Source organism: Petromyzon marinus, chromosome 5 (assembly GCF_048934315.1).
Source record: "Petromyzon marinus isolate PM22_M1 ecotype Great Lakes invasive population chromosome 5, UKy_Petmar_22M1.pri1.0, whole genome shotgun sequence".
NCBI lineage: Eukaryota > Metazoa > Chordata > Hyperoartia > Petromyzontiformes > Petromyzontidae > Petromyzon > Petromyzon marinus.
Genome location: NC_133671.1, coordinates 21,753,004 through 21,780,920, shown reverse-complemented (window position 1 = coordinate 21,780,920; position 27,917 = coordinate 21,753,004). Strand labels below are relative to the sequence as shown.

Here is a 27,917-nt window from a genome sequence, read left to right as displayed (position 1 = left end):
GGGTTGGACCATTGGACAGGGAGTCGACAGCACAGGTGGCTGGGGGAAGGGAGTTCACGACCGTGGGGGCGGCAGAGGAGGTTGAGAGACGCCCACTGAGAGGAGGTTGACTGGGGGCCTCGACAAATTTGCCTTGGCTGTTGGAGGTGGGTCGAGTGAGACGAGAGGGGAGAGTTAGGAGAGTGAGATGAGATTGGGAGTCATGAAATGTTGGACCGTCATGGAGGGTGTCGCATGGAGTGGAGTTGAGAAATTCTGCTCGAAGCAGCGGCGTTTAAAATAATTTTTGTGCCCCCGATTCACCCCCCCCCCCCCATATATTTTTCAACCGCCAGCTGTGCTGCCAACCACTCACACCGCCACCACCTTGCCGGCGTCCTGCTTGACGCCGGGCGGCGGGGATTGAGGCGCTGTGCGGTGATGTCGTGGTGCGGTGTGCCCTGGCGCGGTTGCGGTGTGTCGTGTTGGTGTGGCGTGGCGTGCGCCACGGTGTGGCTTGCCCAGGTGTGCCATTGCGTGGCATCTGTGAGGCGTGGCGAGGCGTGTCGTGGTGCGGTGTCACGGCGAGGCCTAGCGTGGCGACTCGTCGCCTGCCGTGGCTGCCCCACCTGCGGCGTCCACCCGTGGCACGGGTACACGATGGCCGTGTTGTTTTCCGGGGGTCCCTGGTCCAGGCAGAAGTTGTTCGCTTTGCTGTTCCTCATCTGCACACGGGACGGCAACCCCTTTTTAAAACCAAAAAAAAGTCTGAATTCCAGACCGAAATTGTTTGACATACTATACCAAAGTACGGTAAGCTACGTACGGTGCGAGAGAAGTTCTACATACATACGTACAAAGTTTAACAAGCCACGACGTGATTGCACTAATTCTATTTATGCTCGTTTGAGAATTACATTGTCGACTTGTAGCGGGGCGCCACCGCATAGGAATCCGCGGACGACTCGGAGGTGCCAGGAAGAACCACAGACGAGCAAGAAAGGCAGCAGCAGCAGCCAGACAATGATAAGGGGGCTCCAACCCCCCCCTCAGCCCCAAGCTCTGCAGTCCTCTATATATTCATGTTTTGAGCCGTTTAAGGTTGAGTCGCGTTAACCAGGAAAACCTGAGTCTCAAGACTTTTACTTTCGGGAGGGATCCTGCCAAGTTTTTTTGTTTATACCTCAGTCGAGGTTCGATTAATCAATCAATGAAGTTGTGATTTTACTTTGGCAATGAAATGGAATGAATTCCCTGCTGGTATCTGGCGAGGAAATGGCTCCGTCTGATCTCCCGTGTTTTGATCGTGCCTGGTGCTGTGTGGGATATCGAGCCGGCCCCATGTCGGGGGTTGTCGCGCGTCGGAGCGAAGCGTCCTCTCAACGATGATGGACGCACGGTACGCGGTCATTGACGTGGTAGTTTTGAACGATCGCGGCAGTGAAGAGTTTCAAAACGAATCCACTGCTGGTATGAAATGCCTCATCCAAGCTGCCGCCATCTCCCCCAATCCTACAACGTAACAATCGACCTTAGCCACTGCACATTAAGTTATTTGTTAAATGAGGATGGTTGGATCACACAAACATCGTGTGATCCAACAACCTTCCTGTGCGTATCCTGGCCTGCCGAGAGAAGACTGTGTGGCAAAGCGCGTACTAATCTCCATCTGTTTCCTTCTGTATGGGATACAGCGTTGGTCCCTCGCACATGCAGATTTTTCTCCGAGTGCTCCGGTTTCCTCCCACTGGTAAAAATACTTGTTAATTGGCTGAAAGCACCTTCATATATAGACAACTTCAGAGCTTGGAAGGGGAGGGGAGTTGATGCCGGCACTCTGAGTGGTTGCTGCCTTTCCCGCTCCGAGAGCGAGCGAATCCTGTGCGGCGCGTTACAAGTCTCAATTATTTTTCTCGCTCCATCTCCGCGATGGGCGTCCTCTCGGACGCGGCCCATTCCTTGACCGCCACTCCCTTCCTCGTCCTTGACGTTCGGCCATGATGCTCATATGCCACTCCCAATCCAGAAATCGAGCGGCTCTCCTCTTAAGGCACACGCACGCCTCAGCTGCGTGTCCCGGGCTGCCGTGCCCCCACAGGTTTGAGAAGGTAAGTTAATCAGAAAAGAGTTTAAATTGACTTTGAGCAGTTTCCACGGCAGCGCTTGTGTGACACTCCCACTGCAATCCAATTACTTTTAAACGGCCCTCTACATCACTTGGGACCCGCGCACACACACACACACACGAAGACCTCTATCTCCATTTTTGACCGCGAAATAATCATTACCCTGCTGATGAGACACTGAATGTTGCAACCGGTCCGGTGTTTGCTTTTATTAAAGCAATGCTGTTGAAAGACAAATCACTCCCAGAAGGCCGTGTGACCGATGAGATGTGTAATTTGTGTTTTGTTTTACGTGGAGAGATAAGTGCGGGAAGGTAATAGGCGCGACGTCGTCTTCGTTATTTTGCATCTCAATTTGATTCGGCGCTCTCTGCGTCACGTGGGACGTGTTTGGCGAGCATCTGGCGCGTGCGGCGAGTAAAACGGCTCGACTTGTATTTGAGCCGCGACTGGCGACGACGACGAGGCCGATAGCGCAATTGGGATAACTCTTGTTGGGGGGAAAAAATTACCAAACTTAAATTGTTTTACCCAAAAAAGCAAGGTAGATTTGTTTGTTTTTAAATACAGGGTGCTTCTAAAAAATGTTGACACTTACATGGGACTATCGTTTTTACTGGCAAAAGAACGGATAATACACTGTAACATGATAACAAATGTATGTTCATTGTTTCAAAAAGTCAGAGTCTCCACTTGTTCGCCGTCATTGTCAACGCAGGCCCGAAATTTTATCCAGGTGGTCTCCAGAGCCTGGAAGCACAACATTTCTCGTGGTGTTGTGGCAAATTCTCAGAAGTGTCAACATTTATTTTTTAAGCACACACCCCTGTATTATAACATGTAGACCATCGAAGGCGAGGTATGGGTGGGCGGTGGGCACGCACCTCGCCGTAGGCGAGCGTGTTGTTGTAGCGCCGCATCTCGGGGTACACGTTGTCCAGGTACCACTCGAAACTCTTGCACTGGAGCCGCTCACGCAGAGCCACTCGCTCCGTGATGTCGCCGATGTCGATGCCGGGGTTCTGATGTGGGAGGGGGGGGGGGGGTAGCGGAGGAGGGGGAGGCACAGGGAGAGGGGAGGCTGGTGAGAAGGGAGGAGAGTGGGGACAGAGGGTTGGAGAGAGCCAGGGGGAGATGCCGGGAGGGTGGGAGAGTGGGATGGAAAGACGCAGGGTGGAGAGGACACGGTTCAGAGAGGGTGAGAGAGGCGAAGATGTTTCGAGAGAGATGGGGTGGGAGAGCGGCTGGGGAGATCGAGAGGAATGGAGGGGGGTAGAGAGTGGGCTAATTGATAGATGGAGGAGAGGGAGGGAGGCAGAGAGGGTCGCAGGGAGGTCGGAGAGGACAAGATTCCGGGAAAGAGATGGGCGGGTGGCACGGTGGAAGGTAGGAAAAGAGCCAGAGATGGAGGCACGGAGTGAGCCAGAAGAGAGAGCGGTGCAGGAGAGGGATGCATTTGGGGGGCATGTGGGGGGCATGTGGGGGGCATTTGGGGGGCATGCGCACAGCGGGACAGGCCGTGCAGCACGAGGAGTTCAGTGACGTCACGGCGGTGCCGCGTCTCCCACCCGCGCTCCGCCTTCGCCGCTGCTGCTGTTAGTGTTTGTTGTTGTTTTTGTTTATTTTTTCCTCATCGTTGCGAGAAGACGCTCGCAACCAAAAGCGACTGCGGCCACAACAAAAATCCCTCAACGGCGGCCACGTGCAGACACGAAGAGACTCTGACCCCGTGACAGACACAGAGACCACGTGCAGACACGGAGAGACACAGACCCCGAGACAGACACAGAGACCACGTGCAGACATGGAGAGACACAGACCCCGTGACAGACACAGAGACCACGTGCAGACACGGAGAGACACAGACCCCGAGACAGACACAGAGACCACGTGCAGACATGGAGAGACAGAGACCCCGTGACAGACACAGAGACCACGTGCAGACACGGAGAGACACAGACCCCGAGACAGACACAGAGACCACGTGCAGACACGGAGAGACACAGACCTCGTGACAGACACAGAGACCACGTGCAGACACAGAGAGACACTGACCCCGAGACAGACACAGAGACCACGTGCAGACATGGAGAGACACAGACCCCGTGACAGACACAGAGACCACGTGCAGACACGAAGAGACTCTGACCCCGAGACAGACACAGAGACCACGTGCAGACACGGAGAGACGCTGACCACGTGACAGACACAGAGACCACGTGCAGACACGGAGAGACACAGACCCCGAGACAGACACAGAGACCACGTGCAGACACGGAGAGACACAGACCCCGAGACAGACACAGAGACCACGTGCAGACACGGAGAGACACAGACCCCGAGACAGACACAGAGACCACGTGCAGACACGGAGAGACGCTGACCCCGAGACAGACACAGAGACCACGTGCAGACACGGAGAGACACAGACCCCGTGACCGACACAGAGACCACGTGCAGACACAGAGAGACACTGACCCCGAGACAGACACAGAGACCACGTGCAGACACGGAGAGACGCTGACCACGTGACAGACACAGAGACCACGTGCAGACACGGAGAGACGCTGACCCCGTGACAGACACAGAGACCACGTGCAGACATGGAGAGACACAGACCCCGTGACAGACACAGAGACCACGTGCAGACATGGAGAGACAGAGACCCCGTGACAGACACAGAGACCACGTGCAGACACGGAGAGACACAGACCCCGAGACAGACACAGAGACCACGTGCAGACACGGAGAGACACAGACCTCGTGACAGACACAGAGACCACGTGCAGACACAGAGAGACACTGACCCCGAGACAGACACAGAGACCACGTGCAGACATGGAGAGACACAGACCCCGTGACAGACACAGAGACCACGTGCAGACACGAAGAGACTCTGACCCCGAGACAGACACAGAGACCACGTGCAGACACGGAGAGACGCTGACCACGTGACAGACACAGAGACCACGTGCAGACACGGAGAGACACAGACCCCGAGACAGACACAGAGACCACGTGCAGACACGGAGAGACACAGACCCCGAGACAGACACAGAGACCACGTGCAGACACGGAGAGACACAGACCCCGAGACAGACACAGAGACCACGTGCAGACACGGAGAGACGCTGACCCCGAGACAGACACAGAGACCACGTGCAGACACGGAGAGACACAGACCCCGTGACCGACACAGAGACCACGTGCAGACACAGAGAGACACTGACCCCGAGACAGACACAGAGACCACGTGCAGACACGGAGAGTCGCTGACCACGTGACAGACACAGAGACCACGTGCAGACACGGAGAGACGCTGACCCCGTGACAGACACAGAGACCACGTGCAGACATGGAGAGACGCTGACCCCGTGACAGACACAGAGACCACGTGCAGACACGGAGAGACGCTGACCACGTGACAGACACAGAGACCACGTGCAGACACGGAGAGACGCTGACCCCGTGACAGACACAGAGACCACGTGCAGACATGGAGAGACACAGACCCCGTGACAGACACAGAGACCACGTGCAGAGACGGAGAGACACAGACCCCGAGACAGACACAGAGACCACGTGCAGACACGGAGAGACGCTGACCCCGAGACAGACACAGAGACCACGTGCAGGCACGGAGAGACACTGACCCCGTGACAGACACAGAGACCACGTGCAGACACGGAGAGACACAGACCCCGTGACAGACACAGAGACCACGTGCAGACACGAAGAGACGATGACCCCGTGACAGACACAGAGACCACGTGCAGACACGGAGAGACACAGACCCCGTGACAGACACAGAGACCACGTGCAGACACGGAGAGACGCTGACCCCAAGACAGACACAGAGACCACGTGCAGACACGGAGAGACACTGACCCCGTGACAGACACAGAGACCACGTGCAGACACGGAGAGACACAGACCCCGTGACAGACAAAGAGACCACGTGCAGACACGAAGAGACACAGACCCCGTGACAGACACAGAGACCACGTGCAGACACGGAGAGACACAGACCCCGTGACAGACACAGAGACCACGTGCAGACACGGAGAGACGCCTGAAGACACAGAGACCCTGAACAATGCTCAGATACCCTCTATCCCCCTCGGCTGTGGCTCCTTTCCTTAAAAAAAGCACGGAATGATTTTCCTACGTGGACGTCATCTTAGCCTCGATCTCCAGCCCCCGACGTTCTCTCGTGCACCCTCACAAACCAGTGTGAAGCGGAGCATGCAAGGTTGGACTGCAGGTTACGATCGTGACTTGAAAATTACTCGATGTAACCCAGGTCACCCTTGCGAAGAGATATAATTTATCGTAATATATTTTTGTATGACTCTTGTGCAGGAGGATCCTGCCACATTAATAATGAGTGCGGGGTGAAACCGGAGCACCCGGAGAAGGCCCCACGCCTCGATCGGGGGAAGGGTGTTTGACAACATCTGTGCTGTGATCCGCCAACCCACGCTGCTGCTGCTGCTGCTGCCTCTCCAGTGCTGAGTTACAGTCGACCACGTGCAGAAGAGCCAACGGAGATATTTGACGTTGCACCTCCCCTGCGGGTCTCCGTTAGCACCTGCCCCGGTGGAGTCAAAGGGAGGACGCGGAGGGCCCGCGACTCACGCTCATGGGGATGTTCCAGGCCATGTAGACGTGGCTCTTGAACTCGTCCATCCACACCTCGGCGGCTCTGAGCGCGTTGCGTTTCATGTAGAACTCGAGGTCACGCACGTACGGCTTGCTTCGTCTTTCGATGTGCGCCACACGAGAGCACGGCAGCACCTCCATGCTGCCTCCGCACTGCCACACCTGCGTCACGCACGCCCAGGGGGGGAGGTGGAGGGAGGGAGGGAGGACCACGCAGCGCCATCATCGTCTTGCAGTCTCGAGTTAATAAGATTTCCACGGTGCGCTCTCAGTCTTCATCATCACCAGCAACCACCACCCCCTGCCCCGCCTCTGGCTTCAACACAAAGTAATCGTTTGGCGTCGTTGGGTGGAATATTAATTGTCAACATTGATAAAGCAGACGGTCCGTTTCACGTGTCTGTTTCTCCGTATAATTAAGTAAAGTTCCTCTTGCACAAACCCATCGGGGCCCCCGCGGCCTTTTGGGGGGGGGGGGCGGGGGTGGGGGTGCATAATTTGAACAGCGTTGATTCTGGCCACGTGAAACTCTGGACCGGTTTCCAAAGTTTGCACGAATGCTGCTGAAATGACCCCGAGACAGACACAGAGACCACAAGGCCGTGGGGCCGAATGCGTTCCCTAAGGAAATACAGGGTGCTTCAAAAAAATGTGAACACTTAAATGGGACTGTCGTTTGTGTAATGGAAAAATAACGGATAATAATAATAATACCCTGTAACATGATAACAAATGTACGTTGATAGCTTCGAAAAGTCAAAGAGTCCCCCACTTGTTCGCCATCGTTGTCAACGCGTGGCCTGGAGTCTTCTCCAGGTGGTCCCCAGAGCCCAGAGGCAGCAGCACGTGTCACGTGGTGTTGTTGAAAATTATCAGAAGTGTTAAAACATTTTTTTTTGAAGCGCTCTGCATTTGTCCTGGCTTGAGAGGCCTTCCCCTTGCCCTGCCACCTCTGAGGCCGCCGCTCCAATGCCCGGTCTCGGTAAAGCCGCCGCCCTCAATCCAGCTCGCCCTCCACGTGTCCCACGCATCGCAACCAGGAATCGAACTCGGGTGGCGGAGCGTCCACGCTACGGTTTGCTTTGACCGCTGCGCCGCCGCTCCCCACGCCATCGTTATTATCGGGTACGGTAATCTGTGCAAGTGTAAAATGTTGTTCGCTTTTGAGTCAATACCGGGGCAGTTCTGCGATTTCGTGAGTGCGTTTAACTCTCGTTAAAGACTCGGGCAAATCAGTGGTGTCATGAGGAAAGCTGGCTTTACAAGGTCGCCGTTTTTTCGACCCAATTAGGGCCGTAATTGGGATGGGAAATCATTTTCCCACCCCGTTTGACGAGCGCGAAATCCCACCGCTGTGGTGGTGGCGGCGGCGGCGTTGTCGGGCAGCACGCGGCATGACTTCGTCCCGCTCGGTGGGGTCGTGGTGGGGTCGTGCTGGGGTCGTGCTGGGGTCGTGGTGGGGTCGTGGTGGGGTCGTGGTGGTGGTGCTATCGCTTTCGCCCCGCGCACGGGCGCGCGTGTGGGTGGAGCGGTGGCGCGGCGGTTAGCGCACTATGCTGCGACCCCGGGCAGACCCCGAGTTCGATGCCCGCTCACGGCCTTAAATTGGCAACGATTATCTGAACGGGTCCCGGTGCGCCGGTGTTAAACGTCGCCACAAGGGAGACAAAGGCGGCCGGGCATGGTGCTGGCCATCTTTCAGTTTCAGTTTCATTTATTCGGTATAGCCCTGTGAACCATTCGGCTCTTGAATCGGGTGCAACCGCAACAAAAAAAAACATGAACAAGAAACATCTTAAAGTGTGCGGTTCCGGTCTGCATAGGTGCCACTCGCTAACAGCACTTGCCCCAACAGTGCTAGAGGCTGTCGGGAAAATAACCGAGCCCCGTTGTCTGCGACTGTAGATGACACCTCGCCTCATCACCCCCCACGTCTCGTCGGGGGCGGTGATTGTTGGACCGCCTGCATTTGTGCCGTCACCCGCAGGGAGAACGTCAACGTTTGTGTGGCGAGGGTCCACAGGGTAACCTCGCACCGCTCGGGTTTGCGATGTTGGTGATGATGCTGCTGCTGCTGCTGCGCTGGCAGTGGTGCATAAGCACAGACAACAACAACAACAAACTCTCAACGTGTTCGTCAGTAGTAACACTGTGAGTGTGTGTGTGTGGCCTTAAGGCGCACCTAGCCTGGCACAAGCGCCGTGGTGACGTCACCGCCACTTAGTGGCGAATGGCGGTGGTTGTTATAATCGGCGACGTTTCGGGCAATGGCCCCTTAAGTCACGTGGTAGTTGCGTACGCGCGCACTGATCCTTCTTCGTAAGAGCGACATGGCCATGAAGAAGGGTGATTGCCTGAAACGCCGCCCGTTTTATATTTGCGTGGGCAGTGCTAATCGACGAGTGTGAGTTTTTCGTATTCTGTGATAAAGTGACGACGATGATGACGACGCTGATGACGACGCTGATGACGACGCACGAAGAATCTGGGTGTGCGGCTGTGGTCTCGGGGTCTCGCTGGGAGCTCATTTCCGCCTCCGCCGCACGAGGAGGATTTTGAGAAATTCAACAAAAAATATCCCAACAAATGTGCGATCAATATTTGGGAGATAATTAATTCTGGTTTGGGCCAGAGAATCTGCGTGCGTGTGGACGGGAGGGGGCGGGGGCCGGGGCTGGTTGGGGAGAGGGAGGAGGGGGGTGGTGGAGGAGAGGTAGGGGGGTGGTGGAGGAGAGGTATGGGGGTGCCGCAGGGGTAGGAGGTTGGAGCAGGATGGAGTATGGGTGGCTGGAGGGCTAGGGGAGGGGGTGACGGGGAGGCTATGGGGGGAAGGGAGGGCTAAGGTGTGGGGGGCTATGCGGGGAGGGGGGGCTGTGGGGGGAAGGGGGGGCTATAAGGGGAAGGAGGGGGGCTATGGGGGGAAGGGGGGGCTATGGGGGAAGGGGGGGCTATGGGGGGAAGGGGGGGCTATGGGGGGCTATAAGGGGAAGGAGGGGGGCTATGGGGGGAGGGGGGCTATGGGGGAAGGGGGGTGCTGTCTCTCCCTCCGCAGTAAATCGGTCAGCCCGCTTGTAATTGAGCGCGCGTCCGCACAGCTCCGCGACTCCTCCTCCGGGCCGCGCCGCTCCACTCCGGCGTTAACCACTGCGCTCCCGGCCAGCGTCGCTCCAGTCGAACATCGATTTGAGAATCGATTTGTCTGAGCGCAGTATTTATTATAATTGCGCGTGTTATTCTTTTTGCTGTTGCTGCGCGTGCGCGATCTAACAGCGTGAGGATCGCGCGAACGGGCTTGGTTTGGATCGCCAAGAGATTTGTGGAGCGTGACGTGGCCGGGAGGCGGGCAGAACAGCAAGTGGGTTCTGGAACCCGAACGTTCCCCCGCTATTCGTGATGAGTTTTCTCCCGGTTCTCCGGCTGCTTCCCACGTGCAGCATATTGCAGGGCCCTTCCGAAAGGTCGTGAGGCTAAGCGGGGCTTTCCGTGGACACAGCAGCACTCATGCGATTTGTACAGAAACCTGTAAAGGTGTAGCCCTGCACGTCTGTGTTTGCGCATATGTGGGGAGCTGTGGCGCAGCGGTTAGCGCACTGCGCCACGAACCCGGCGACCGGAATTTGACCCGAGTCGATTCCGAAGCTCACGGCCAACACCGGTGACGATTCATCTGAATCGGTCCTGGGCCTCCCTTAGGTCGACTCCCTTAAATGGGTGCCTGGTGCGGTGTGTAGTAAACATCAGCACTGGGGAGACAAAGGCGGCCGGGCGTGGTGCTGGCCACCCACCGTGTGCCGTGCCGGCCTTCATCAGTGCTCTCCAACAGCACTTGTCCCACCAGTCTATTAAAGGCTAGATGGGGGATCTTTATTTTATATATATAAGTAGACATACTGGACAGCCGTGTCTGGGCTCCTCCGACCCATGGGCCCCGGTGCAGTTGCACCGCCTTCGCACTCGACAGCGACACCGCTAGATCGTACAGCACGTTATTCTACGAGTTATATGCTAGTTTGCAGGTTCTATGTAAATCTTAATACCAGTCTATGGGTATGTAATTAAGCAGATCTCTACGTGAATATATGGGATTCTGCATGAGTCTATAGGTATCTACTACGTGAGTGCGTTTCTATGTAAGTCTATGAGTCTCGATATGCGAGTCTGTGGGTCTCTGTGTCGCCTTCTCGGTCATCACCCCCCTGGCCCTCCACTTCCTAGCCTGGTGCCTGTGCCTCTCCGGCCCCATGGGCTCTGGCGCAGTTGCACTGCCTACACCAAATACAAAGCTCCCCACTCACCCACTCACTCACCCACCTACCCACTCACTCACCCACCTACCAACTCACTCACCTACACACTCACTCACCCATCTACCCACTCACTCACCCACCTACCCACTGACTCACCCACCTACCCATTCACTCACCATCCTACCCACTCACTCACCCACCTACCCACTCACTCACCCACCTACCCACCCACTCACTTACCCATCTACCCACTCACTCACCCACCTATCCACTCACCCATCTACCCACTCACTCACCCACCTACCCACTCACTCACTCACTCACCTACCCACTCACTCACCCACCTACTCACTCACTTACCCACCTACCCACTCACTCACTCACCCACCTACCAACTCACTCACTCACCTATCCACTCACTCACCCATCTATCCACTCACTCACCCACCTACCCACTCACTCACTCACCTACCCACTCACTCACCCACCTACTCACTCACTTACCCACCTACCCACTCACTCACTTACCCACCTACCAACTCACTCACCCACCTACCCACCCACTCACTTACCCATCTACCCACTCACTCACCCACCTACCCACTCACTCACTCACCTACCCACTCACTCACCCACCTACCCACTCACTCACCCACCTACCCACTCACTCACTCACTCACCCACCTACCCACTCACTCACCCACCCACCTACCAACCCACTCACTCACCCACCTACCAACTCACTCACCCACCTATCCACTCACTCACCCATCTACACACTCATTTACCCACCTACTCACTCAATCACTCATCTACCCACTCACTCACCCACCTACCCGCTCACTAACTCACCCACCTACTCACTCACCCACCTACCAACCCACTCACTCACTCACCTACCCACTCACTCACCCACCTACTCACTCACTTACCCACCTACCCACTCACTCACCCACCTACCAACTCACTCACCCACCTATCCGCTCACTCACCCATCTACCCACTCACTCACCCACCTACCCACTCACTCACTCACCTACCCACTCACTCACCCACCTACTCACTCACTTACCCACCTACCCACTCACTCACTCACCTACCAACTCACTCACCCACCTATCCACTCACCCATCTACCCACTCACCCACCTACCCACTCACTCACTCACCTACCCACTCACTCACCCACCTACCCACTCACTCACCCACCTACCCACTCACTCACTCACCCACCTACCCACTCACTCAGTCTACCATTTCACTCAAATCTCGCTACTGCCGCGGCAATGGAGGCCCTCATCCAGCAGTGGATTATCTAAAGGGCTCAATAAAGTGCTTGTAGTTGGGGCAAGTGTTGTTAGCGAGAACCTATGAAGGCCGGCACGGAACACGAGGGGTTGGGCGGCCAGCACCACAACCCGGCCGCCTTTGTCTCCCCAGTGGCGATGTTTGCACAACGCACCGGGTACTCATTTGAGGCTGAGTCGACCTAGGTGGACCGCCTGCACCACCACACTCGATGGCCGCACCACTGAGCACAACCGACGTGGTACCCGTGCGGTCGCGGCGCGTCCTCCGGCTCGTCTTGGATGGGGGAGGGCAGCAGAGGCGTTGTGTGCGGTGGGGAGCACCGTGACAGTGATTCGCGACGCGAAGGGACAGAGTGAACTTGGGGAGGGCCCCCAACGCGGCCAGGGGCCTCAAGCCGAGTGCCAACGCTGGCACTCACCCTGAATCCCAGCTCCACGTTCTCTCCGCCGTACACGTCCATGCCCGGGTCGAAGAGCCCAATCTCTCCAAAGTACTCGCGGTGGACGACAAACGAGCAGCCGATCATCGCAGGCGTCCTGGCCGGGGCGACAAGGGGGGGGGGGGGGTCGAGAACGTGGGGACACGTGGGCGCAAACGGGGAGAACTCCAGTTTAACTTGATTTGCTCACGAATGTTGGAGGTCGGTCACGGATGTCCTTGTGGACACCTTTGAAAAAGATCTTCATAGCTCATCGGATTCCTCCGGCATGGAGAAAAAAGGAAGATTCCGAGCGAGCGAGCGAGTAAGCGAGCGTAAATGCTCCTGCGGGCGATCTCAAACGTTGGGGATGCGAGACAAAGCTTGAACACGTCTGACATTTAGATCCGGGAGCCTTCCGATATGCTTGTGTATTTCGGGACACAACTCTTTCCACCGGATATTGCCGTTTCATCACGGGACCTCCCTTGCCAGCATCAAAATATAAGAATAGGTTTTACCCTTTCTGGCAATGGGATATTTGCGTTCAGATGTTAAAACACCAAAATGAAACCTTTTACAAGGAATAAGCAGTTGCCCTGGTAGTCTTTGCCATTGTCTTTGACAATGGCAAAGACAATGCAAACACTACGAGAGCATGTTCACCACGAGTATATGTGGTTAATGCAGACGCGATTCCTTTCAGTTTGGTGTTTAAAACATCTTAACACAACGGTTTTATTACGGCCAAAAAGGGTACAACCTATTCTTTAATTTTGATTGCCGTTTGTGCAATGCGGGGGCGTTCGTGGCCTCGTAATCTGGAGGCCCCGCATCGGCGCTGAATCCAAATGTTGAATCTAACGGCAGACGACTCCGCGATTCGGCTTCCTGCCTTGGAGGTGTTCTGGTCTAAAGATTTGCAGATGTCGGCATCCGTCAGCAGTCCCCCCCCCCCCCCATTGGATCGCCAGCAGCTTAGCGATGAGGCGGAGAGACCTCACGAGGCTCGAGGTGGGATCTTGTCCTCGGCAGCTTCTCACATCGCCGCGTCTCTGCTGGGCGCTTGGACGTTTGGAGGCTGTGCCCCCGAATGTTGTGTTTATAGGAAACAAAACAAAAACTACATTTCAGAAAGGTCGCACGGGAAACTTGGGCTCGTGCTTTGCCGGAGGGTAGAGATGGCCGTGTGTGGTGAAACAGCCCAGGGTCTGTTCCGTCACAATGCCACAAACGGCAATGGCGTGCTACCCCCCCCCCCCTCCCCCTCCCTTAGTGAACGAGTGTTGCCAATGGAGCAAAAGCCCTGACCGAGTTTTGACTTCTCTGAGCCGTCCTCATCAGCAAGAGTGTTGCTGGGTTTCAGTGCGGGAACATTTCAGCTGAACGATTCACGTGATTCAATCGCTCACAATCATTCACCCCGCCCCCCCCCCCATCCCACCCCAACACCGCCGCACCCCCCTGAGAGCTTTACAAGAGACTCAATCATTCATTCTCACTACCCCCTAGAGTCATTCAATCATACATCCACCCCTACCCAGCAATAGATTTAATCATTCATCCCTCCACTCCCTAAAGGGGGTTAAATAATTCAGTTCCACCCTGCGACCCCCCCCCCACCCTCCCAAAGGGGTTCATTTAGTGCGTGACCCTCATGGGAGGAGGCGGGGGGGGGGGGGGGCAGCAGCGCACGTCACGTGACCGTCGTTGGGAGGTGGATGCGATGCGAGGAGACGTGCGGACTCCCAAGGGGCTCCTCTCACTCGGTGTCTCACGCGCTTCGATTCACACGCAAGGGCACGCTGACTCGGCGCTAGCGGCGGCGGCGGCATCATCAATGACGCCATCGTCCCTACAACTACGATAACATTGGCATCGTCATTGAGCATCATCGCTCTCATCGCTGTCATCGCTGTCGCCGCGATCATCGCCGTCAAACTGCCGCATCGGCAGAATCGGCATCATCGCTAAGGCTACCGACCACGTGATCGGCATCATCGTTAGTGCCGAGTGCCAATCATCGGTGGTAGCTGATGATGATTATGGTGGTGGTGATAATGGCGACGGTGATGATGGTGGTTATGGTGGTGATGATGATGATAATGGTGATGAGGATGATGGTGATTATGATGATGATGGTGGTGATGATGATGGTGATGGTGATGATGGTGCTTCTGGTGGTGACGATGGTGGCGGTGATGATAATGGTGGTAGTGATGATGATGATGATGGTTATAGTGGTGGTGGTGATGATGACGATGGTGGTGACGATGACGAGGAGTGGGGGGACACACCTGATGGGCGCCGTCTTGTTCCCGCGCTGCACCCACGCGCGCGGCGGGGCGATGTACATGCACCAGAGCTCCCAGTTGTAGCCGTGGGCCGAGTCGTGGTAACGCTGCACCTCAAACGAGCCGTGCCGGATGTTGTCGATGGCGGGGAGGACCACGCGGGAGCGGTCCTCGCGGATCCGCGCCAGCGCCGGCTCGGCCCTGCCCACGACGAGACCACGACGTCATCGTCGTCATCGTGAACTTCATCAACATCATCAACATCATCATCATTATCATCAACACATCATCAACATTATCATCATCAACATCATCAACATCATCGACAACTTCATCGTGATCATCAACATCGTCGTCTTCATCAACATCAACTTCATCGTTATCATCGTCATCATCAACAACAACATCATCATCATCAACAACTTCATCGTGGTGATCAACATCAACTTCCTCGACTGCATCAACAACATCATCAACGTCAACTTCATCATCAACGTCGTCATCATCATGATCTTCGTCAACATTATCATCAACATCATTATCAACAACTTCATCGTGATCATCAACATCGTCGTCATCATCAACATCACATCGTTTTCAACATCATCGTCATCATCAACAACATCATCAGCAAATTCATCATTATCATCGTCATCATCATCGTCACTACCGACTTCGTCATCCCTACTGATATCATGATCATCACCACCACCACCAACAACATCAACCACCATCAACAGTGGCCGCTGCCTGCGACCATGTCCCTGGCGGTGCCACCGCGTCTCCACCCCCCCCCCCCGTGTCTCACCACCCCTCCTCGAACTCCACGTGCGCATCGAAAAACGCCACCACGGGCGCCGTTGCCTCGCGCCACCCGGCAATGCGCGCGCGGATGAGGCCCTCCCTCTTGGAGTTGCGCACGAAGCGAACGAGGGGGCCCAGCGACCCCCTCAGCCGCCCCTCCAGAGGGGCCTTCAGGTCGGCTGGTCGGGGCGGAGAAGGGAGGCACAGCGCCTCCTCGTCATGATCGGCATCAACGTCGTCATGATCAGCATCAGCCTCGCCATGATCAACATCAACATCGTCGTGATCAGCACCAACATTATTATGATCAGCATCAACACCGTCATGATCAGCACCAACGTCGTCATGATATAATCAACATCGTCATGATCAGCACCAACATCGTCATGATCAGCGCCAACATCGTCATGATCAGCATCAACATCACCATGATCAGTATAACATTGCCATGATCATTACCAACATCGCCATGATCAGCGCCAACATCGTCATGATCAGCATCAACATCGCCATGATCAGTATCAACATCGTCATGACCAGTAAAACATCGCCATGATCAGCACCAACATCGTCATGATATAATCAACATCGTCATGATCAGCACCAACATCGTCATGATCAGCATCAACATCGCCATGCAAGACAACCCGATCTTGCGAGGAGACCAGGTCAGGTGAGGTGACCAGGTCAGGTGAGGTGACCAGGTCAGGTGAGGTGACCTGGTCAGGTGAGGTGACCAGGTCAGGTGAGGTGACCTGGTCAGGTGACCAGGTCAGGTGAGGTGACCTGGTCAGGTGAGGTGACCTGGTCACGCATGTCGAGCTGGTCACGTGGAGTGACCTGCTCATTCAAAAGGTGATTGGGAAATGAATCATCGTCCACTAGGCCAAATATTCATCACGAGTCGATTTTTTTTTCACAATAAATAACCATCATTCATAATTAAAGCATTACTGATTGTTGATTAAAAAAATCAATCGATCATCAAATTATCAATAACCTCCGTCGGTCAGGGCATGATCAATTCACGTATTCAGGAGGGGCCCCCGCTGTGCCGGGATGTTTGGCCGATCCAGGAGCAAGCCCCCGAGAGACGTCGCGATGTGAACCCCCCCCCCCCCCCACCTACAGCGCACACCTCGCTCACCCCCAGCAGCCTCCCCTGGGACGAGACACCCCCCTGCCCCCCCCCATCTCTCACATTCCCCCTCCGACCCCTCCCCCACCATATTCCCAAAATCGCTCGCGATCTTCGCGGGCATCATCCATCCGCGACAACCCGCGACCATCCCTACAACGCCCTCTCTCCGTCTCTTCCTCCCGACAATATTTCGCTCCTTCCCTTCCACCCCTCCATTCCCCAAGCGCCTCCCTCCGTCTCTCCCATCCCAGCCCCGTCACTCACGATCGTCGCTGGCGTCGTCCACGAGGATGATTTCCCGCAGGAGATGCGCGGGGGTGCGGCGCGCGGCGCTGTGCGCGGAGCGCTCGATAACGGAGGCGGCCTCGTTCACGAAGATGAACACCACGGAGACCTGTGGCAGGTCGGCCGCGTAGCGCAGCTCCTTACACCTGCCCGGGGTAGGGGGTGGGGGGCAGCGAGAGACGTGTGAGAGGGAGGGATGGGAGCGAGAGACGTGTGGGAGGGAGAGAGGTGAGCGAGAGACGTGAGGAAGGGGAGCGAGAGACGTGATGGAGGGAGGGGAGCGAGAGACGGGAGGGGAGCGAGAGACGTGAGGGAGGGAGGGGAGCGAGAGACGTGTGGGAGGGAGGGGAGCGAGAGACGTGAGGGAGGAAGGGAAGCGAGAGACGTGAGGAAGGGGAGCGAGAGACATGATGGAGGGAGGGAGGGGAGCGAGAGACGTGAGGGAGGGAGGGGAGCGAGAGACGTGTGGGAGGGAGGGAGGGGAGCGAGAGACGTGAGGGAGGAAGGGAAGCGAGAGACATGAGGAAGGGGAGCGAGAGACGTGATGAAGGGAGGGAGGGGAGCGAGAGACGTGAGGGAGGGGAGCGAGAGACGTGTGGGAGGGAGGGAGGGGAGCGAGAGACGTGAGGGAGGAAGGGAAGCGAGAGACGTGAGGAAGGAGAGCGAGAGACGTGATGGAGGGAGGGAGGGGAGCGAGAGACGTGAGGGAGGGAGGGGAGTGAGAGACGTGTGGGAGGGGAGCGAGAGACGTGTGGGAGGGAGGGGAACGAGAGACGTGAGAGGAAGGAAGGGGAGCGAAAGACGTGAGAGGGAGCGAGAGACGTGAGAGGGAGGGAGGGGAGCGAGAGACGTGTGGGAGGGAGGGAGGGGAGCGCGCTGCACTAACGGACCCGGCGACCCGAGTTATGTTGCCCTTCACGACCACCGACAGCAGTGACGATTATCTGAACCGGTTCTGGGCCTCCCTTAGGTCGACTCAGCCTCAAATGAGTACCTGGTGCAGTGTGTAGTGAAACATCGCCACTGGGGAGACAAAGGCGGTCGGGCGTTGTGCTGGGCCCTCACCCCCTCGGTGGTACCGTGCCGGCCTACATAAGTGCCACTCGCTAATCGCACTTGGCCCAACAGTCTGTGAAGGCTACGGGGGGCGCTTTGTCTTTAGAAGGGCGCAGGAGGTGGGAGGGATTAAGGGAACGGGGAGGGAAGGGAGCCGAGGGGGGGGGGCGGAGCGGGGGGGGAGAATTGAGGGAGGGGAGGGAGGGGAGGGAGGGGCGGGAGGGGAGGGAGTGGAGGGAGATGTCGAGGTGTGGGAGAGGGGGAGGAGTTTACGGTCGTAGGGACAACGACAACGGTGGAGGGAGGGAAATTGAAGGTGGGAGGATCGAATTGACGTACGGGAGATGGGAAAGGGAGGGGGACATTGTTGATAGAGGAAGGGAGAGAGATGGAGAGAGGCAAGGATGGAGACGTGATGGTGGGGTTGGTGTGGAGAAAGGCAGAGATGATAAGAGGATGGACAGAATGTGGCTGGGAGGGATGATGATGATGATGGTGGTAGTGGTGGAGAGAGAGAGGCGCGCACGCAGAATCACCGAGCAGCCAATTAGCAAGCGTGGCTTTAATGGATGGGGGAGAGGGGGGGAGGGGGGTTAACAGAGTTACCCCACCCCCCGCCGCCCCTTAGACTCGCCCAGCTGTTTGAAATCACACGAACAAGTCGGTTATCTTCCGCCTAATTGATATTGTCCTTTACATCTATAGAGATCGCGCGTGTGTGTGGCTCTTTAACGAGCGCGTTTATATTCAGGCCATCTACCCCGCAGTGGTAGGGCCTTGCTGTGTGCAGCGCTTCAGCGCTGGCATCCCGAGTTCGATGCCCACTCACGGCCACCGAACTCCACCAGTGCACGATTATCTGGACCGGTCCTGGGCATCCCCTCGGTCGTCTCCGTCTCGGGTGAGTTCGCGGTGCGTACAACTCCGTGCCGGTCTTCATAGGCGCTCGCTCGGTCACTTCACTTGTCCCAACAATCTGTCCAATGCTACACGGGGTCATCCTTGTCTTTGCAGCTCTTCATAAACTAAACTTACCAGGTCAGGCCCACTCAGCTATGTATCTCTTTTTCGGAAGCGACCTGGCTCTCACGAATGATAGCTCAACGAAGTTGGCTCATCACGTGGAAATGTATAGCGGCAGACAAAGACTCTAAACTCGCGGTGATGTTCATTCTAAATGTGGAGGGAAAACCCGGAGGACCCGGCGAAAAATCCACGCAACCACGGGGAGAGACAGAGAGAGAGACACGCAAACTCCAAATATACAGCAGCAGCAGGCGTCAGGGTCGGGATCGAACCAATGACCTCCTGCGTAGCAGGCGAGGTAGTTAACATCTCACCATCGCGGTGCCCCCTACGTTCACGGCGCATGTGTTTTAGCAATCATCGGGCGCGTGCAGCGCGTGCGATCCGCGTGTGACATTGCAGCGTTGGGGACGCCTGGCCGCGCTCGCGCGCGACGAGGTTCCCACCCCAAGGCAAACCAACCACAGCTGCGAGGCCAAACATTGGCCACACATTTTGTCGCACTTGCAAACGCGAAATTTCCTAGTCGTGCGAAATAACGTCACCCGGTCGCATGACGTCACCCGTACGCGTGACGTCACCCGGTCACCTGAAGTCACTCGGTCACGTGAAGTCACCCGGTCATGCAAGGTGTCCTGGTCACTTAGCGCCCTATGAGTGCTTCCCCTCCATCCACACCCCCTCCCCTCATCCCCCGCACCCCCCTCCCCTTCGGCCCCCTCCTCTCCCCCTGGCCCCCACCCCGCCCTCGTGAGTCGCATTCAATCTCGACACGAGTATCCGCTGACAAGGAAACTATGACATCGTCTGTGTGTGGTGTGTGTGTAGTGTGTGATGTGTGTGGTGTGTGTGGTGTGTGTGTGGTGTGTGTGGTGTGCGTGGTGTGTGTGTGGTGTGTGTAGTGTGTGTGGTGTGCGGTGTGTGTGGTGTGCGGTGTGTGTGGTGTGTGTGGTGTGTGTGATGTGTGTGTGTGGTGTGTGTGTGGTGTGTGTGGTGTGTGTGGTGTGCGTGGTGTGTGTGTGGTGTGTGTGGTGTGTGTGGTGTGTGTGGTGTGCGGTGTGTGTGGTGTGTGTGATGTGTGTGTGATGTGTGTGTGGTGTGTGTGGTGTGTGTGGTGTGTGTGGTGTGCGTGGTGTGTGTGTGTGTGGTGTGCGTGGTGTGTGGTGTGGTGTGTGTGGTGTGCGTGGTGTGTGTGGTGTGTGATGTGTGTGTGGTGTGTGATGTGTGCGTGGTGTGTGGTGTGTGTGTGGTGTGTGTGGTGTGTGATGTGTGTGTGGTGTGTGTGGTGTGTGTGGTGTGTGATGTGTGTGTGGTGTGTGTGGTGTGTGGTGTGTGTGTGTGTGGTGTGTGTGGTGTGTATGTGGTGTGTGTGTGTGGTGGGTGTGTGGTGTGCGTGGTGTGTGGTGTGCGGTGTGTCTGTGGTGTGTGTGGTGTGCGTGGTGTGTGGTGTGTGTGGTTTGTGTGGTGTGTGTGTGGTGTGTGTGGTGTGTGTGTGGTGAGTGTGTGGTGTGTGTGGTGTGCGGTGTGTGTGGTGTGTGGTGTGTGTGGTGTGGGTGTGTGGTGTGCGGTGTGTGTGTGGTGTGCGGTGTGTGTGGTGTGTGGTGTGTGTGTGGTGTGTGTGGTGTGTGTGTGGTGTGCGGTGTGTGTGGTGTGTGTGTGGTGTGTGTGGTGTGCGTGGTGTGTGGTGTGTGTGTGGTGAGTGTGTGGTGTGTGTGGTGAGTGTGTGGTGTGTGTGGTGTGCGGTGTGTGTGGTGTGTGGTGTGTGTGCGGTGTGTGTGTGTGTGGTGTGCGGTGTGTGTGGTGTGCGGTGTGTGTGTGTGGTGTGTGTGTGGTGTGTGTGTGGTGTGCGGTGTGTGTGGTGTGCGGTGTGTGTGGTGTGTGGGGAGCGGTATTGCAGTGGTGAGCGCTGCGCTACGAACCCGGCGAACCCGACTTCCTATCTCGCTTACGGCCATCACCAGTGGCGATTATCTCAACCGGTCCTATGCCACCCCTAGGTCTACTCAGCCTTAAATGAGTACCTGTTGCGATGTGCTAACATCGCAAAAGGTTGGCAACCCCCCCTCACCCATCTGGTGCGCCGTGCTGGCCTTAATAAATGTTCGCCAACGGCACTTGCCCCAAAAGAGCGTGAAGGCTACACGGGGGATCTTTGTCTCTGGTGCGCGTGGTACTGCTGCAGGCTGCAGCGCTTCGCTCGAGACGCGATTCATCACGCGTCCGTGCACAAAGACAAAGATCACCCGTATAGACTTGACAGACGATTGGGGCAAGTGCTTTTGGCGAATAGCACCTATTCTATTGAGGTGGTGCAGCCAGCAACATCCCTTGGCTGCCTTTGTAACGCCCAATGAGACTGATGGTTTAAGGCTGGGTCGACCTAGAGGAGGCCACGACGTTCAGGTATTCGTCGCCGCTGTTTGCTTCTGAGCGGGAATCGAACTCGGGACAGTGCGCTAACCACTGCCCACACAAAGACAAAGAACCCCCGTATAGCCTTAGCAGAATGTTGGGGCAAGTGCTGTTAGCCGGCACAGCACACGAGGGGGTGGGTGGCCAGCACCACGCCCGGCCGCCTTTGTCTCCCCGGTCACGATATTTACACATAGCACCAGGTACTCATTTGAGGCTGAGTCGACCTAGGGGAGGCCCAGGACCTGTTCATATCATCGTTACCGAGTTTCTCTCATCCCCGTCACCCCCACCCCGCATCCGTGGTCCCTGGCTCCGCCCCCTTTTCTTACCCAATATAATCTCGTGTCACAAACAGCTCTCTCGCTACTCACCACAGTAATTTTGCTGTGACTGTTGCCACGTGATGACGGAAGCTTCTTGTGTTGCCTCCGAAACGTCGTGATTTGTTTGAGTTGTTTTCTATTTTTATTCATTTATTTACCTACGTGACTTTACCGAAAGAACCAAAGAGTAATCGTCACCGGTGTTGGCCGTGAGCGGGAATCGAACTCGGATCGCCGGGTTCGATTCCCGCTAACCGCTACACTACAGCTGCCTACACTCACGTACACACAGTGACACACACACAGTGACACACACACACAGTGACACGCACACAGCTACACACACACAGTGACACACACAGTAACACACACACAGCGACACACAGTGACACACACACAGCTACGTATACACACAGCGACACGCACACAGCTACACACACAGTGACACACACAGTGACACACACACAGCGACACACAGTGACACACACACACAGTGACACACACACACAGTGACACACACACACGCAACACAGCGACACGCACACAGCTACACGCAACAACAACAACCGCAATTCGCCACTAAGTGGCCGTGACGTCACCACGACGCTTGTGCCAGGACATGTGCACCTTGAGGCCACGTGGAGTGTCGAACGCCCGCTGGCAGGAGGTCACGGGGCAGACCCAGGTGCCACGGGTCGACTGACTGAGATGACTGGCTGATGCACCACCTGTGCCCTCTACTGTGCCAACCTGCTGTGCTTTAGCCACCCGGCGCTCCGCTCGTTGTTGTGAGCGTTGCTCCTCCGCCCTCAGTTGTTGTTGGAGGGGGACTGCCTCCAATTGCCCAGTAGCGTCCTTCACGAGCCTCCACAGAGGCCGATCTTGACACCGCTGGTACCAGTCATCGGCAAGTCCACTCAGCTCCACGTCCTCCTGTACCACATCACTCCATCTCTTCTCTAGCCCGTGCCGCGCCCGTTTAGCCCCCTCGATCCGGCCGAACAAAAGCTGTTTAGGCATGCGGTGGCTGGGCATGCGGGCTACATGACCCAGCCAACGCAGCCTTGCCTGCCGGAGGAGCTCACCGATGGGACCTTGCCCAGATCTTTCAAGGATTTGTGAGCTCATCGTAGGCAGGCCAGCCTAAATGTTTCTAACCGGCGAAGATGTTCCATTAGGGGGGGGGTCCACGTTTCGCAAGCGTAGAGAAGGGAGGGAATGACCGTGGCCGAGAAGACCTGAAGCTTAGTGCGGAGCGACAGACCAGGTAGCTTCCACACAGCGTTACGCAACCGATGAAAAGATATTGCCGCTCAGCTACACAAAAGACAAAGATCCCCCATATAGCCTTGACAGACTGTAGGAGCAAGTGCTGTTAGCGAGCACCTATGAAGGCCGGAACGGTACACGAGGGGGTGGGTGGCCAGCACCACGCCCAACCGCCTTTGTCTCCCTAGTGGCAATGTTTACACACCACACCAGGTACTCATTTGAGGCTGAGTCGACCTAGGGGAGGCCCGGGACCGGTTCAGATAATCGTCACTGGTGTTGGCCGTGAGCGGGAATCGAACCCGTGTCGCCAGGTTCATAACGCAGCGCGCTAACCGCTACACTATCGCTCCCCATAAAGATACAAAGCCACACACACTCATTATAATGCAATATGCAAATAAGAAACGTGGCGGCGCCAGCGATGCTGCTGTGGGCAGACGCGATCATCAACATCAATAATTAAACAATTGACTAATTCACTACCACGTGGTGGCAGGCAGAGACGCAAATCGCCCTCAACCTACCCCCCACCCCTCCCCTCTCTACCCTCCACCCTACCTCCACCCCTACCCTACACCCTACCTCCACCCCTACCCTCCACTCCTACCCTCCACCCCTACCCCTCCCCTCTCTACCCTCCACCCTACCTCCACCCCTACCCTCCACCCCTACCCTCCACCCCTACCCCTCCCCTCCCCTCTCTACCCTCCACCCTACCCTCCACCCCTACCCTCCACCCCTACCCCCACCCCTCCCCTCCCCTCTCTACCCTCCACCCTATCTCCACCCCTACCTCCACCCCTACCCTCCCCTCTCTACCCTCCACCCCTACCCTCCACCCCTACCTCCACCCCTACCCTCCACCCCTACCCTACACCCCTACCTCCACCCCTACCCTCCACCCCTACCTCCACCTCTACCCTCCCCTCTCTACCCTCCACCCTACCTCCACTCCTACCCTCCACCCCTACCCTCCACCCCTACCTCCACCCCTACCCTCCACCCCAACCCTCCACCCCTACCTCCACCCCTACCCTCCCCTCTCTACCCCGTGGTGACCGTGAGTCGGAATCGAATTCGGGTCGCCAGGTTTCTTAGCGCACCACACTACCGCTCGCCCCCCGTCTCTCATTCCTCAATGCAAGGCCCCCTCACCCTCCCCCACATGACCTCGCCCACCCCCACGGCCCGCCCGCCCCGCATATAAACTCACCCCCAACCCACCCGCCCCCCTCCTCCACCCACCACCTCCACCCACCACCTCCCCCATATAAATCCACCCCCTCCCCCGCGCCCCCCACCCACCAGCCCCCCTCCTTCACCCACCACCTTCCGCATATGAACTCACCCCCCTCCCCCGCACCCCCCACCCCCACCCGACCCACCCGCCGGGTCTGTAGTCGGGGATGTCCCGCAGGAGCGGCAGGCGGTCGCTGCGGTGCGCGTTGTAGCCGTACTTGTGGTACAGCTTCTCCTCCTCCTCCTCATCATCATCCCCCTGCTGCTGCTGTAGCAGCAGCGACGCGCGGCCCTCGGCCTCCCGGGCCGCTGCCGCCGCCCCCCCACGCGACCCGGGGCCGTCGGGGAGGGGTCCCCCCGCTCCCAACGGGGGGCCCCCCCCTGCGGGCCCGGCGCCCAGCAGCGGGGGGCCCACGCGACCCCCGTCTGTGGGGGGGGGGGGGGGTAGCGAGGGGGCGAGGGAGGGATCGGTCAGCGTTGTGGGCAGGGGTCTGCAAGCTTCGAGTAGAGCCAAATCGTGCGAGAGACGCATCACACAGACACAGCGGGCGGGTGAACAGCAAGACGACAACAACAACAACACATTCCGACATAAACAAAGTAGGTGATGGAATTAGCGCTGTCTATTTAGTTGATTGCCCCTATTATTAAAAAAAATCGTCACCGAGACATTCAATAGTTGCCCCATTCCGTGCCATATTTAATAACATTATCTTTACGTTATAATGATTATTTTTAAAATTTACGTTTTTGTATATCTATAACGCCGATAACCTCGACTCTAAGCCCAGCCCTAGTATCGTTCCTGAAAATATCATCTCCTCCATGTCACCCTCTGTGGCTCCACGCGAGTCTCTGGGACTCTTCGTGAGGTCCATGGATCTCTCTCTCTCTGTGGTCGCATGATGGGCATCTGTGTGCGTGTCTCTATGCGGGTCTCTATGCGAGTCTGCGGGTCTCTGCGTGAGCTGATGGCGATGATGATGATGATGACTCCACGTGCCATGCTCTATCAGCCGAGACTGGAAACCCCGAGGCGGAGTTTGTAGCCTCCTCAACCCGGAGCCACAAGCCGTGTCGCTGGCGGGCACAGTGCCCGTACGGAGCACGTGTGATGCCCGGAGAGATCCCACGTGGACCCAGTGTGAAAACAGGCTTCTCCACAAATCTGGCTGTCGCCTGATGAGCTAGTTGTAATTACTGGCGAAACGTCGTACTCCGATTGTAAATGTTGTGGCTTGGCTCTCCAACGCACCGGTGTGCTGTACGAGTGACGAACTGGCCACGTTCTGTTTACGTGACAACCCTTACTAGTTGGCTGTGTCGGGTGGTGGCGGGTTTAACGACACAGTTATACATTTACGCGATCTCACTCAAAAAAACCTTTTTTATGGATGATATTGGTCGCGAAAGCCTCCTATGTGTTAATCAGCTGAGCTCCATTTATCCCGAGCCCTGTCTAGCTTCCCCGCATCGGTCCCAATATCAAGCCAGGAATCGAACCCGGTGGGCGGACGCGGCCTGGGGGGAGGCGCACCTCCAAGTCTCCTGTACACCAACTGCTCCAGCTGCTCCAGCCGCTTGAGAAGCCCCTCCGGGTCCCCTCTCCTCCCGCCGAGAATCCCCGCGCCCCCCGCGGCACCCGCGTTGCTCTCCACGCTGCCCCCCTGGTCCCCCACCGCCGCCTCGAACCCAGCCTCGCCCGCGCGCCTCGCCCGCGCTTTCGCCTTGCTCCGGGCGCGCGTGAGCCGGGCCCGGGCGGCCACAGCGGCCGCTCTCGAGGCCGCCTCGCCCGCCGTGGCCATCGCCTCGACGACCGCCGGCTCGGTGCGGTCCACGGAACGCGAGTAGACGAGGAAGAGGAGCAGCGCGGCCAACATGAGGAGGTTGAGGGCCAAGAGGGTCCGGACTTTACGTGCCACGGCCATGCTAACGGGGATAGCTGAGGGAAGGAGAGGGAGGGGAGATGTGATTTTGCTGGGTACAGGCGCATCCCGCTGGAATGTTGTTGAATCGAGACTTTGGAACGCGCAGCCTTCGTTCAACCTCAGATCGAGAGAGAGACAGAAAGAGAGAGACAGAGAGAGACAGACAGAAAGAGAGAGAGAGACAGAGAGAGGGAGGGAGGGAGAATGGTTTAGTGGCGCGGGGAACCCCACGCAGAAACGAGCGCGATGCCAGCCAGAAACGACGCCAACAATTTTCTCAGCTCTGCGGTCCTCTGTTTGGCACGATCAGTGAATGCGTTGTTTACACTTTGGGAGTCAGCGGGAGCGGCCGGAGAAACCCCCACGCGTGCGAGGGGGGGGGACGCTCAATAGCCGTCGAGGTGGACGGTAACCTACTTGCTGTACTCACATACCCTGGCAAGCCATGAGGTAGAGACATCGACGCTCGCGGGATTGAGTTTCACCGCTGTGTGTGCTCGTGATCCACTAACCCTCGCTGCTCCACTCTGCTGCATTACAGGCCACGTGCGCTGCTACCACAGCCATGCACGTCTCTGGCTCTCTGTGTGAGTGTACGAGTCTCCACATTAGTCTCTGCTTCTCTCTGTCTCAGTCTATGGCTCTATCGGTGGGAGTGCATGGACCTCCGTGAGAGTCTGCGCTGTCACGACACGAGTCACCCGTGACCTATAGGCGTCAGCCACTGCGGCTGGGCGGCTGGAGCCAGGATTCGAGCCCAGGTTTTCAGCGGTGCCGGCGGCTCAGCGCCCCCAGACCTGCGAGCCGTACGGCCACCCCGCGTCCCTCCGTCTCCCCTTGATAAATAAACTCTTCGTCTTTCCGTGTGCTCACCTCGCCGCACTGCAACTGCGCGTCTCACCGATGTTCACGCGCGCGAGGACAGCGGTCGTAATCCTCCTCCTTCGCCGGAGCGTCCTACACGCACACGCGCACACACACGGGCACAGCGATGAACAAATCCACGTGCACCTGACATGGCATCGCGTACTCAGCCCGTGGTCCGTCCACTGCTGGATGGATGCCTCGCGGGTGCAGTGTTCGCGCACGTGGTCCGCGTCTCGGCGACACGGAGCGGTTTCCTACCCCCTCCGTGTACGTAACGGTGGTGGTGGTAGTAGTGGCGGTGATGGCGGTGGCGGTGGCGGGAGGAGCAGAATTTGATGGAAATCCGCAACGGCGCTGATCGTCATTCCGTAGCGCGGAGGAGGAGGTGGTGGTGATGATGATGTGGGGCGATGCGGACGAGACCGTGAGGGATGGAGACAACGTGGGCAGGCAGGACGTTCATTCAGCAGTGGATAGACCGTGGTGATGATGAAGATCCTGCAGCGGTTGTCGATTCTGATGATG

At 57.1% G+C, this 27,917-nt stretch overlaps 1 protein-coding gene across 2 annotated transcripts in view; it reads right to left on the bottom strand.

The window, feature by feature from the left end:
- The window catches only part of GALNT9 (polypeptide N-acetylgalactosaminyltransferase 9), a 42,086-nt gene that overhangs the window by 12,983 nt on the left and 1,186 nt on the right, over positions 1 to 27,917 (bottom strand). For both annotated transcript variants that reach the window (XM_076062799.1, XM_076062798.1), the window contains exons 2-11: positions 27,399 to 27,482; positions 26,135 to 26,539; positions 24,744 to 25,023; positions 17,246 to 17,412; positions 15,845 to 16,019; positions 15,040 to 15,237; positions 12,743 to 12,860; positions 6,744 to 6,929; positions 2,990 to 3,127; positions 609 to 704 (exon numbers count right to left, since the gene is read on the bottom strand). In XM_076062799.1, the coding sequence (XP_075918914.1) occupies positions 609 to 704; positions 2,990 to 3,127; positions 6,744 to 6,929; positions 12,743 to 12,860; positions 15,040 to 15,237; positions 15,845 to 16,019; positions 17,246 to 17,412; positions 24,744 to 25,023; positions 26,135 to 26,525 (1,749 nt within the window). In that variant the 5' untranslated portion in view covers positions 26,526 to 26,539; positions 27,399 to 27,482. The remainder of the gene's footprint in view (positions 1 to 608; positions 705 to 2,989; positions 3,128 to 6,743; positions 6,930 to 12,742; positions 12,861 to 15,039; positions 15,238 to 15,844; positions 16,020 to 17,245; positions 17,413 to 24,743; positions 25,024 to 26,134; positions 26,540 to 27,398; positions 27,483 to 27,917) is intronic.